This window comes from Leptidea sinapis, chromosome 6, assembly GCF_905404315.1.
Source record: "Leptidea sinapis chromosome 6, ilLepSina1.1, whole genome shotgun sequence".
Lineage (NCBI taxonomy): Eukaryota > Metazoa > Arthropoda > Insecta > Lepidoptera > Pieridae > Leptidea > Leptidea sinapis.
The window spans coordinates 9,507,547-9,520,907 of record NC_066270.1 but is presented as its reverse complement, the minus strand read 5'-3'; the positions used below and the strand labels follow the sequence as shown (position 1 = coordinate 9,520,907).

General features: G+C 35.1%; 1 protein-coding gene and 1 long non-coding RNA gene across 3 annotated transcripts in view; both read left to right on the top strand.

The window, feature by feature from the left end:
* The first annotated feature begins 7,913 nt into the window (after window positions 1-7,913).
* On the top strand, window positions 7,914-9,008 carry LOC126965169 (uncharacterized). The gene is made up of 2 exons (XR_007729491.1): window positions 7,914-8,043; window positions 8,593-9,008. It is a non-coding gene; the product is annotated as an uncharacterized LOC126965169 (long non-coding RNA).
* Window positions 9,009-9,540: 532 nt separating this feature from the next.
* Window positions 9,541-13,361, top strand: part of LOC126964973 (VPS35 endosomal protein-sorting factor-like) — a 30,317-nt gene continuing 26,496 nt past the window's right edge. The window contains exons 1-5 of one of the 2 annotated variants that reach the window (XM_050808336.1): window positions 9,541-9,864; window positions 10,209-10,296; window positions 10,386-10,490; window positions 12,457-12,601; window positions 12,710-12,879. In XM_050808336.1, coding sequence (XP_050664293.1) covers window positions 9,845-9,864; window positions 10,209-10,296; window positions 10,386-10,490; window positions 12,457-12,601; window positions 12,710-12,879 — 528 coding nt within the window. In that variant the 5' untranslated portion in view covers window positions 9,541-9,844. The remainder of the gene's footprint in view (window positions 9,865-10,208; window positions 10,297-10,385; window positions 10,491-12,456; window positions 12,602-12,709; window positions 12,880-13,361) is intronic. The other variant, XM_050808338.1, reaches the window with a different exon arrangement.

Here is a 13,361-nt window from a genome sequence, read left to right as displayed (position 1 = left end):
CGATCATAATCGTGTGAATTGAATGAATGCTCATTTGATATCGGTCAATGAGCATTCCGCACCTACGCTGTTGCTCATTGATTAAAATTGCATGAATAGCGATCGAGTCCCGACGCTTCAGTCGAGTCCGCTCGGCCTTGCTGTGCGGTTGTGTAACGCGGAGCATATGACTGATCACGTGAGCATATCTGCGATCGTCGAGAGAACGTGACGATGCTCGTACATTGACGAGATTATTACTGGTGATCTGTATGATTCTATGAGTTGATGTACAGAATTATGAAATGGTTCTTATCAGAGCTACTATTACGTTATACAAAATAAAATGTTATTATCAGAACAAATCTTTCGGCATACGCTTATAGCAGTTATTATGCAAGATTACTATTTCTACGATCTATAATGCTACGTTACAAGTTAGCTATTAGACATTTGTATTAATTGATATTATTGGTTGTAGGTACAGCTACAGGAGTCCCCTTCAAGTGAAACGCACCGGTAACTTGATGAGTCGGCCTGTCCTTGACATTTTGATAGGCTGGGACGTCAAGTTGTTCGTAGGGTCTGGTAATGTGGTATTTCGGGTATTGGTGGTATGTTTTTCAGGTATGGTATCGGTAAGGTTTTGGGTAACTTGTACAGGTAAAGGTAATGAATATAATGTATTGTTTTCTTCAGTTTCATTTAATAAATATGCAGGTTTTAAACGGTCGATCAATATGTTTGTTGGTCGACCTGGTAACTGAATGGTATAAACTTTACCGCTTCGTTTGATAACACGGTACGCTCCTTCATATGGTGTTTGTAATGGTGGTTTTACTGAATCTATTCTAATAAACACATGACTGCATGTATGTAAGTCTTGATGAACAAATATGTGTTTGTTATTACGATGTGAAGTAGGTGAGTGTGGTTTATTAGCTGCGATATGGGTACGTAATTTATCAACGTAGGAACGTAGGTATGATCCAATGAGGTAGATGATGTTTGTGTGTTTATGTCGAAGAAATCACTTGGTAGACGAAGGTTATAGCCGTATGTTAGTTCGGCGGCGCTAACGCCTGTGTCCGATCGTAGAACTGCGCGCAGGCCTAATAATACGGTTGGTAGTTCATTGACCCATGCACAGGTGTTCGTTAACCTTGAACGAAGGGCTGTCTTCAAGCAACGATAAAAGCGTTCTACCTTTCCGTTACTCTTTGGGTTATAGCTAGTATTTCGTATCCGTTTAACTCCCATAGTTTTCATAAGGTTGTAAACAGAGAGCTTTCGAATTGTCGACCTTGATCGCTTGTTAGTGTCGCTGGGCATCCAAATCTTGAGATCCAGTGATTGTATATGATATCTGCAATTGTCTCGGCTATAATATTGTCGATAGGGATTGCCTCAGGCCAACCAGTATGTCTGTCGATCATTGTTATCAGATAAAGATGTCCTTGAGCAGAGGTAGGTAGAGGTCCAACATTATCTATGTGTATATGCTGAAAACGATCGCTTGCGTCAAAACATTGAATTTTGCTGACTGTATGGTGTTGTATTTTACTTTTCTGACAATTTATACAAGTTTTACTCCACTTCCCGATGTCGATATTCATTGATGGCCAAAAGAATTTTTGAGATATTAATTTACGTGATGTTCGTATTCCTGGGTGAGTAATATTATGTACACTATTAAAAACTTGTTTGCGGAATTCTGTAGGTATGTAAGGACGTACATGACTTATTGATGTTTCGCAATATAATTCTAGGTTCGTGTTACATTTATTCTGTTCTTGAAGGTTAAGTTTGGTTGTTGAATGAGTTGTGTTATGCTGCTGTCTCGCGCTTGTGCGTTTGCAATCTCGCTGTAGTCGATCGTAGGTGACACTGTTATTGTTTCTAATCGACTTAATGCGTCGGCAATAATATTGTTTTTTCCACTGATGTGTCGAATATCGGTTGTGAATTCACTGATGAATAATAATTGGCGCGTTCGGCGTGGCGTTTCGTTTGCAGTATGTGTTTTATTCATAGCGAATGTGAGGGGTTTGTGGTCTGTGAATATAATTAATTCACGTTCTTCAAACATCTTACGGAAATGTTTCACTGACTTATAGACGGCTGAGAGTTCTCTGTCATACGCTGAGTATTTCTTCTCCGCCTCTGAGAATTTCTTTGAGAAGTAACCGAGTGGTTGCCAATTATTTTCGATGTATTGTTGTAGGACTGCACCTACTGCGTTGTCAGACGCATCGCAGAATATTGCGATAGGGGCATCATGTGATGGGTGAGCGAGTAAGGTAGCTTTGGATATACTATTCTTGCACTCTTCGAATGATTGTGATGCTTCGTCGGTCCATTCAATTATTGTTTTATCACGTTTTTTGAAATGGTGTAGGTAAGCGTTTAGCGGAGCTTGTATTGATGCAGCATTCGGTATCTGGTCACGATAAAAATTTAACATGCCTAGAAATCGTCTTAAACCTTCTATAGTTTTCGGTTTTGAATATTCGGTAATGGCTTTAATCTTCTCTTCTGGTGGCTGTATACCGTTTTTTGATACGATGTATCCAAGAATTTTGACTTCCGTTTGGCCTAAGTTACACTTCGCGGGGTTGATAGTGATACCGTTTTCTTCCAATCTTCTAAGAACTGTTCTTAGGTGATCGCGATGCTCAGTCTCGTTTGCTGAGGTTATGAGCAAATCGTCGATGAATGGGAAAAAAGAAAACGTAGTCTAATCCACGGAGCACTTCGTGAATAAATCGCTGAAACGTTTGTCTCGCATTCTTCAGACCAGGACACATGCGAGGAAATTCGAATAAACCCATTGGTGTGATGATAGCTGTCTTCTCCCTGTTCCCTGGTCTTCAATTGTTGGTAAGCGCGGTTGAGGTCGATTGTGGAGAATATTGTTTTGCCAGACAGATGATGGGTGAAGTCCTTGACTCTCGGCACTGGATAACGATCGGGTTTGGTTATGCTGTTCAATCGTCTATAATCATCGCATACCCGTATATCGCCATTCTTCTTAGGTACTATATGTAGTGGTGAAGACCATGGACTTTTGCTCGGTCTGCAGAGTCCTTGTTGCATCATGTTTTCGAATTCTTTCTTCACTATTTTATAATGCTGAGGTGGAATGGGACGAGCACGGCAATGTAATGGAGGTCCTTGTGTTTCAATATAATGTTCCACGTTAATATTTGGCGATAATTGCATCGATGTTAATCTCGTGGTACCGGGGAATTCGGCGAGTATCGCGTGGTACGGGGCCTGTATATCGATAATTCGTATTGTGGGTGAGGTCGTTGACATTGGACATGGCGCGTTCATTTTAAGACTTGTGACGGCATCAATTAATCTTCGATTTTTTAAGTCTACGATAAGTTGATGGTGGCTGAGAAAATCGGCACCTAATATTGGTTTCGTGACGTCAGCTACAATAAACTTCCACTTGTATGGTCGACGGAGGTTGAGATCGAGTTCTAATGTTTTCTCACCATAAGTCGATATTGTTGTGTTGTTTGCAGCGTACAATTTAAATGGTAGAGACGTTGCTTTCAGGCCTAGTTTTCTTGGTAGGACGGATATATTAGCACCGGTATCTACTAAGAATGACATCTTTGTTTTCTTGTCTGTGACAAAAAGGCGGTATGAAGTGTGAAGGACGCCGGGTTCCGCCGCAGCTAACGTACGTTCTAGTTTCCCGATGGCTCTTTCTTGAAGCTGCAGGGCGTAGTACAACGTCGTGCTTCACTACCAAATCAGCGATGGTAATAACAGTAAAGTGTTGGTGAGCTATTGAGTGTGCGGGAACGGTGTTGTGACGAAGTTCTATTGCGAGATGACGAGCGAAATCGGTGGCGATGATAGTGTTGAGATGGCCTTGACTTGAGTTCGGCGACTTCTAGTGATAGTTTTCGTATCTCGTTAATAAGGAATTGTGTGTGATCTACCTGATTTGACGTCGATGATTCTGGACCTGATGCTGGTGGCTGGCTGGAGACGGCTGGTGGCTGGCTGGAGACGGCTGCTACCTCCTGGATTTGCTCCATCATCGTGTCAGCAAGCAACGCTAGTTCCTCCAGCGTGGACTTCGCGCTGCATGACTCGCTGACGGCGAGCACGGAGCGTACGTGGGCTGGCAGCAACTTACTCCACATTATGCGGAGGGTGGAGTCGGTAACCTTGTCCCTTGCAAGGTTACGCATGCGTCGCAGTAGCTGTGAAGGCTTCTGGTCTCCAAGCTCCATCTCGGCGAGTAGCTTCTGGAACTTGCGGCTGTGGGATTCTTCATACACTGATATGAGGCGTTCCTTGATTGCTGAATATTGTTTGTCTCTCGGTATGTTAAATATGATGTCGGAGATTTGTTCGATGTCAGCCTTTTCTAACTGGACGAGCACCATCTGTGTCAGCTGGGCTTGACTCCTCTTGAGATCATCGGTGGCGGCTTCAAAGCTGTGATACCACAATCGCGGAAATTCCCGCCAAAATGGTGGTATGCGCATCGACAGTGAAATGGTGGAGATTTCTGTCGCGGTTGGCGCTGGGAGTGGCTGAGCCTGGTTTTTGTTTTCCATTTCTTCGTCGGGTTGATATTCCTCGAGCAGAGATTCGTTGAACAGGAATTCGTCGTTTCGGCGAGCTGGTGAAGCTGTTCTTCGATGTGTAGCCGGGCAGAGGTTCGGTGTTCTTCTGTTCTGGCTTCCTTCCGTCGGTGTTCTTCTTCGGGTTCCTTCCGTCGGTGTTCTTGTTCGGGTTCCTTTCGTCGGTGTTCTTGTTTGGGGTCACCACTTTAGAGACTGAGCGTTTGACGATTAAATAAAACAACTGCTTGACTGTGAGGAATATGTGGAAGATATATGATTTATTAAAAAGTTACATGATATATATACAAAATCCTTAAAACTAGTTACCCAATCACAATTGTTACTTAAAAAATATTTACAAGTTCAGAAAATACACACCAATACTAAAGATTACATTTTAACCAATAGTAAAACGTTTCTTTCAATAAGAATTGAGAATAATATTATGTGTTCTATCTCGCTCTAAAACTAATGCTATCGCAGTTTGTGTAAACTCGCGTCGAACCTCGATCATAATCGTATGAATTGAATGAATGCTCATTGACATCGGCCAATGAGCATTCCGCACCTACGCTGTTGCTCATTGATTAAAATTGCATGAATAGCGATCGAGTCCCGACGCTTCACTCGTCAGTCGAGTCCGCTCGGCCTTGCTGTGCGGTTGTGTAACGCGGAGCATATGACTGATCACGTGAGGATATCTGCGATCGTCGAGAGAACGTGACGATGCTCGTACATTGACGAGATTATTACTGGTGATCTGTATGATTCTATGAGTTGTTGTACAGCATTATGAAGTGGTTCTTATCAGAGCTAATATAACGTTATACAAAATAAAATGTTATTATCAGAACGAATCTTTCGGCATACGCTTATAACAGTTATTATGCACCATTACTATTTCTACGATCTATAATGCTACGTTACAAGTTAGCTATTAGACATTTGTATTAATTGATATTATTGGTTGCAGGTACAGCTACAAGAGTATCGTAACTCTATAAAAAAAGGTAACCATAGCGCTACATACGCACATACAAGCGCCATTAAGTGTTATCAGAAAAATTTTTACAAGCAGGAAATTTTAAATAGGAATTCTTCAATTTTATTTGGGTAGGCCGGACACTCACGGCGATATTTCGTTACGGTAACTATTATAGCACATCTTCGAATGTTATGACAATATAAGTCACCACAGATAGCGCACTCTCATAATATATTGCCATAGCACTCGACTCTGTTCAGTCACTAGAACAAAAAATCACATTAAGAGCAAAATTATAACTTGGAGAAAATATTATATTATCGAACAGATCAATGAGAAACTATATTATAATAAATCCTCTTCTAGTAGATAAAATCAAATTCAAATATTTTTATTCAAATTAAAAAAAAAATGTTCAATGCGTTCTGTTTTTTATTTTGATGATTTCTTTTAACTATTTTCTGCAAAGATTGTATGACTTTCTTTCTCTTTCATTTAATTCATTAACTCTAGATACATTAACAGGCAATGGTAAATCATTTTATGAAATTATTATTACTATGTTATGGTCCTATTTCTATTCTATAGTGTCAATATTCTAAGCCTGTGACAGTATTTTTCTTGTGTCTCTGTGTGTTTCTTTTCATTTAGTAATCGATACTATGGTAACAATAGGGCTTTTTTTATATAATATGACGTATATTATTTAATCCCTTCTTATCCCTTGTATATTACTTGTATACTTTGAATATTTAGTGTCAATATTCTTAGATTCCCTCCATGATCTTCTATTCTTCCTACTATGGCTCCTGTGGAAGGTATACCACAAGTTTGCCAATGTCACGTTAAGGTAGACCACCAATACCTTAACGTGATCGGTGCTTAAGATTGAAACAAGTTTTATTTTCTTATACCTGAAACAAATATACATGCTGTTAGGACTATAAAGAACATACACAAATATAATTACTTAAATTATTTGATATAAGTACTTAGTGCTATTTACAACTTAATCTTATTTATTTTAATATATTTACACAAAATATATACAAAAGGAGTGAAAACTAGGGAGAGGAGACATTTAAAGGAAGTTGGGCGGGGAATTTCAGGAGGTATAAAATTGTACAAAGAAGGTTGCGTTAAAGGGCAATTGAAGAATAAATGATCCACGTTTCCCTCATCTAGACCACATTCACACAAGGAATTGTCCCTAATTCTTAGTTTAGCCAAAAATACTGGGGCACAAGCATGATTAAAACGTAAACGACAAATAGTTGAAATCACTGACTTGTTGGGAAACTTAAATTTGGAGAACCAAGGTTTCTGAGGAATTACGGGTTGTAGATCTCCATAAAATTTGCCTTTAGAGTTTTTGGAAACTTGCCATATGTTGGACCAACTCTCATGCATCTTGGGTTTCAGGATGGTGCGCACGTCATGGGAGAAAATTTTTGAATATTGGAGTGAACCTTCATTCATTACTGTAAACATTTATTTTATACGTTACCCACCTATTTCGTTATTAATGTATCTACCTAATTAGTATTTATTGTAACTCTGTGTAATTATTGTAACTTTACATATAATGTCTTAAATTATGTATAGTATATAACGATTTGCCGCTCAATACATGTATCATGTTAGTTTAAGTATCTCAGTAAGTGAATTTGTATTCTTTTTGAGATAATAAATATTATATTAATTAGGAGATAAGAAATCAAAAAACCTGTTGCAATAGCTGCTCCATGATGTTATTATTTAGTAATATTAAGCTCAAGAAAGTTAGCCCCCCAGATTTTATTTTTTTATTTTTTTTATAACATCGTTAGTTCGCAATTTGTTCTTGATTGTTCTCTATAAACATTTGTTTGTTCTCGATTTTTTTTTAATTTGCAATTCATTAAAATTGGTTAGGTTAGGTTATGTTAGAACAGTTAAAACAACGCACGAGCCGAGCGTAGCGTGCCGCGGTAGCGGCCGGCGAGTGCCAGAACCAAATAATTTTAATAGTTTCCCCCCATTTTTAATTAATTGTTTTTAAATAAACAACAAAAGAACAAACAATTATTTATAGCGAACAATTAAGAACAAACTACGAATTAACGATATGCGATATTGAAAATTCAGAAATAGAAAAAAATTTTTTTTGGGGGGCTAAGTTTGATGAGCCGTAATATTATGTTATCTTCATAGTGACAACTGACAAATGACATAAATTTGTAGATTTATGTACTCATAGTTACATGACAACTGTCAATCTTTACTACAGTCCGTTCACGGTTATTTTACCTCTGACAGAAGTCATTATATGTTTTCTTTATGTTGGTGTTTCTGTCGAGTCGTTCTGTGAAATTCCTAGCGTTTTTCTTTCATATTTGTGATTCATCTGTTAGCATACTATCGGTGCGTGATTTCTGTGAAAGAGAAAAAGAAAATAATGCTCCTTTAATGGAAATGTTCGTCAATGAATTGCCGCCATGACGGGTATGTTAATTAGGGTTACCCGTCTTTAGTATTTTTCCCAATTTTAGTGGAAACTTGATGTCCTAGCTGTACCACCATCAGTACATAATTTCTGTCGCGTCAACTTTGATTTTCTCTCACCATAAATTTTAGACTGCTTGTTGTTGTTCTTGCGAGTACAGTAACTATCTTATGATGTTTTTTGTATATTTTTCTTTTTATAGTAATATAATCAATAATTTGCTTCAATTTGGTATACAAGTTCTATGTCCTTTATATTCGTCTTTTTAATATATTATTTGATTTCATAATTTAATAGAGAAATCATTGTCAATTAGTATAAGTCGCCTTGAGTGTTTTTAATTTGAATAAATAAATAATGTAAATGCCAAGCTAACCTCTATTTTTTTTAGTTAGAACTACAATTTTCGTTTGGTAGCATTTGATACGATTAGGTAAAAATGTAAATAGGAACATTACTGGTGAGAAATAGCTCTGTACATATATACACAGCTATTTTTAATTTAACATAAAATAGGCTTTATAAAATAAAACTTTTTCCTGTTTCAGGAATATCTGAAAAAACCGTAAGCGCCATAACTAAAGAAGGCGAAATTGCTGCATCCACTTCTCAAAAAATTTCTACGCCCAGAAAAAAACGCATCCAAGAAAAAATAATTATTTTGGGTGATTTTGATCTATGTGCAGTTCGAAATAAAATACTTGAAATGTATATCGTCAGAAAGGAGGTACCGACTTTGGGGAAGCTCTTAGCAGAGTTAAAAATTGATACACATTTTTGTGCAGGTCGTACTACATTACGGAAAATTATACCTGCCTTCGAAAAAATGCTGTGGGAAACTCTATTTCACTATTTCTTGAGGGAAAGTGAAATATTGTGAAAAACGTTTGATAGCTTTTAATGACAGGTAGCCTAAAACGCAAATAGATTACTTTATTTCCGAATAATAAAACTATTAAAATAACTTGTCGTATTATTTCTACTCTTCTACCCGATACTTCATTCACTGCATAAAAACCATTAATTTCAGTCGTTCATGCGTACGATGATCCCCATCTGTACGAATTCTCTTGGTACGAGCTGTTTCTCTGTACTCTCGCCACATTTGTTAGGAAGTTAGGAAAAATAGACTATAATATTAATATATCACACTGATGTAATTATTATTGAAAATTAACCTATTCATAAAAAAAATTAAAATGTGGTAAGCAAATTTCTGTAATGACTCCAAATATAAATTCAAATGCGTTCAACCGTCCCGATAACAAAAGATCTTATTACAATCTTTACGTTCAAATCATTATATTGTAAGAAAAAAAATATCATCAATACCGTAAAATTTAAGTTGTCGTTTGAGGGAGTCATGGAAGCTAAATATGGCAATATAACGCTCAGGTTAGCTAACCTAACGGCTAGAGGTAAAATAACTGTGAACGCACTGTATAGTGTACCTATATTGATTATTGTTTCATGTTTGATTGATGACAATTGACAGAGGGTTTAGACTTTATTGCTTAGTGCTTACTGTTTATTGTTTATATTTTAAATTGGTTCTTGTGGTCTTGAAAAGTGAAGAAATGAATATTTATTTCCATTGAAGTTTATATTGAAAATCAGGCTTTAAATTATTCCATCATACTCTAATCCAACGTTTTATTATCACCAATTACAGGTGCATTCACAAAATCAATGAAATAAAATCTATAGTTAGGTACTCTGATTTTAGTGTCATTTAGAAAAAATTGGGGTCTTCAAATTTGTTTTTAATTTATATTAGTGTATATTTTAAATCAAAGTAAGATGCCGGCTTATTATTCTTGGTAAGTTAATAATTATTAATATAAAATTGATAGAACTATATGTTTTTCTGCGAAAATCAATAATTATTTTAAGTTCTTAATTAACAAATTTAGTGTTAATCCACTAAGTTTTGTTAGTCTAGTCACGATGCAGCACCATAGAATTAGGGGCTTAAACACAATCGGCTACTGCTGAAGCAAGACTGAACGGATGAGTTAGTTGGTAACATAACATTGCTGAGAGTATAATTATTAATGCATAACATTTTACGTAATTATTGATATAAATTTTAACTATTTTACTTATTATATTGTATATTACATTATTTAAAAAATCAATTCTGTTCATTTATAAATTATTTCAGGACAACTGATAAAAAACAAAAACACAAAGAGGTTTCACATAGTTTTGAAGTTAATGTACATCCTTTGAAAGAAAACACAATTCAATATGTAAGTTCACATTGTCAAAATTCATTTTTAATTTAATATGTGGCATATCATCCATTACAAAATCTAAGTTTTAAATATTTTTCTTCTAGGTAACTAACACAAGCAAAAGTTTTTGTGAAAATCTCCAGAAGTGGAGTTTACCATTTGAAGAATTGGATCCCTTGTTGCGCTTTGAAAAAATGAATTTAGATGAGGTATCTTATCAATCTTAAAACTCATGTTGCTGCTTTATAAGTTATAGTGTAATCTGTAATAAGATTTAATTAAAATTTTTACTACAGAATGTATAACCAAGCAGTCAAATAAAACTAACACAGTCAATACAGAAATGAACTCGGTGTGAGACGATTTATCGTAACAGGTATTAAAATATCACAGGTTGTCACTGTGACCAGTTATAACAGTGACAAGTTTTAGGAGTATTTTAGTAACAACTTTTACTGAACAAGTATTTTATAACAACTAGAATTTTAGTAACAACTGATATTTGAGTAACAGCTGTTACTGGACAAATGAATAGGAGTATTTAGTAGGTAACAACTAGTATTTTGTTACAACTATTATATGTGTGGTTTTCTACATCTCTTATATTATTTTTGATTCAATAGGTAATAAAATAGTTATGGCTCAGCTCTTTTAAATGTGGGATAAAAAAAACACTGTTTACTTATATTGTCTACTGAATAGTTTTGTTTCAGACATATTCGTAAATAATAGATACATGACTAATACATTTATTTAACATACTATTGATTAGATAAGATAGGTAGGTAAGTAAAATATTGAAGTAAATTTCAAATGAAAAACCCTGTTTTGTTTCCACTATGTATCTACCTAATATTATTGTATTGATATAACTTTTCGTATTCATATTTATTCACAGTTATTTTGTTCCTACGAGCAGCAAAATATGGCTCATCACTTTGAAAGAAAAACCTGTATTAGTAATCGGATAGTACCTACTGAATAATATATTATTATGATCCTTATTTATGCTATATTCTTGAATTATTTGTATGATAAGGGCACATTTTAATTATGTACTAGGTTAGGATCACTGTTTAAAGCATAGTTAGTATTGAAATATAATGAATAGGAAAGTATAATGATTATTTTTATTACATCAAATCTATAAAAAGAATTAGGTCAGTACAGTTTTACCTAAACAGAACTTTTGAAATTTATAGTTACCACAAGAGAAAGTACTACATAAAGATGGTGCTAACCAAACACCGAAAAAAATATGCTCTAGTACAGTAGCTAGTATATTATCACAGATAGTATTAATATAACAGTTAGTACTTTGTAACAGGTATTTGTCACTTTTACCGTCATACCTAGTATTGCATTTTGCCTAATACATCACAACTTTAAAATGAACACAAAACAATAAGATTTTGTTTATATAATATGATTTACTTTTTGTAATATGATATCTTAACTCTTAGCTTAATGCAGTTCCTTAAGTAACAATTCGAGTAATGTAATATGACACCACCGTTACATATGGAATTAATGACGAAATCCACACAACCTCATTAGATTTCTCGCCTTATTTTGGTATTAGGAATTGCTTTTTTATTTGAACTCATAATAGAATAAAAGTCTGTTAAATTTTGTATAAATTAATATGAGAATGGGATGTTGGCATACAAAAGTTAACGAAAAAGGGTCAAGGGACTTTATCGGCCGCTTTTAAGCTGAGAGGGATCAGATTGCGAAGTGTAATGTATATAAATCCAGTGTCCTGATGTTTAATGCCTAAACCCTAAACTAATGAACATATTTTAATGGGGATTACATAATGGAGTGCAGTTCAGTCCAACTTGAGAGAAAGGATAGTTTTATTTCGATTTGGGACCCATCATTATTTTTATTTTCTTTTTTTTTGTTTTGTATGGACATATTTTCTATGAGAGAATTTAATGACAGTTGTGCTGTGAAACAATTTCATTATAACAACAGGGAGCGTATTTTATGAGATAATTCTTGATGTTGTGAAATATTCTTGACAAATTCATAAAAACAGTATTTTATTTATTATGTACAGAACAATGTCTGTTGGGTCAGCTAGTCATATTATAAAGTATTAAGTTATGCTATAACTTTTATTTATTATCTAAAAAGTAGTGGTAAGTTTGATTCTTTTTTATAATGCAGGACAATTTGCCGCTGGAAATTGATAAACCAAAAAAAAGTTGTTATCAACAGTCATGGCACACCAAGAGAATATTTATTTTAAATAAATATACCACTGGAGAGAAGTTAACTATAGTCAGTAGCTATCTTCCGGGTGGTGAAAAGAGTATGTATATGTTTGAAAATTGTTTTACTGAACGCTAATGAGCATAAATGAAAATTAATAATATATTTTTTTTGTTTTTTTTTTTATTATTTGTTTATTTGTTTTAAGTTAGTTCATTTTCAGCACTTATAAGGCAGGTATCAAATTTAAATGAGAAAGTCAAGCATCGACTGGAGCAGTTAGATGATTTTGATGAGTCCTCAATAAGAAAAACTATGGGTTTGAGTCAACAAGAATTTGTAACCAAAGTCCTCATGTTGGATGGTGAAATTAAAAAAGTATGTATTTTTTTTTATAGTAAATAAGGTACGAGACGAGCAGGACGTTCAGCTGATGGTAATTAATACGCCCTGCCCATAACAATGCAGTGTCGCTCAAGATTATTGAAAAACCCAAAAATTCTGAGTGGCACTACAACTGCGCTCGTCACCTTGAGACATAATATGTTAAGTCTCATTTGCCCAGTAATTTCACTAGCTACGGCGCCCTTCAAATCGAAACGCTGTAATGCTTACACATTATTGCTTCTCAGCAGAAATAGGTGCCGTTGTGGTACCCATAATCTAGTCGGCATTCTGTGCAAAGGAGCCTCCCACTGGCAATAGTCTGTTATACAACATACTTTTTCTCTATATAAGTTTTTGTTTGTTGGGTCAGCTAGTCATATGATAAAGTATTAAGTTATGCTATAACTTTTATTTATTATCTAAAAAGTAGTGGTAAGTTTGATTCTTTTTTATAATGCAGGACTTTATAATGC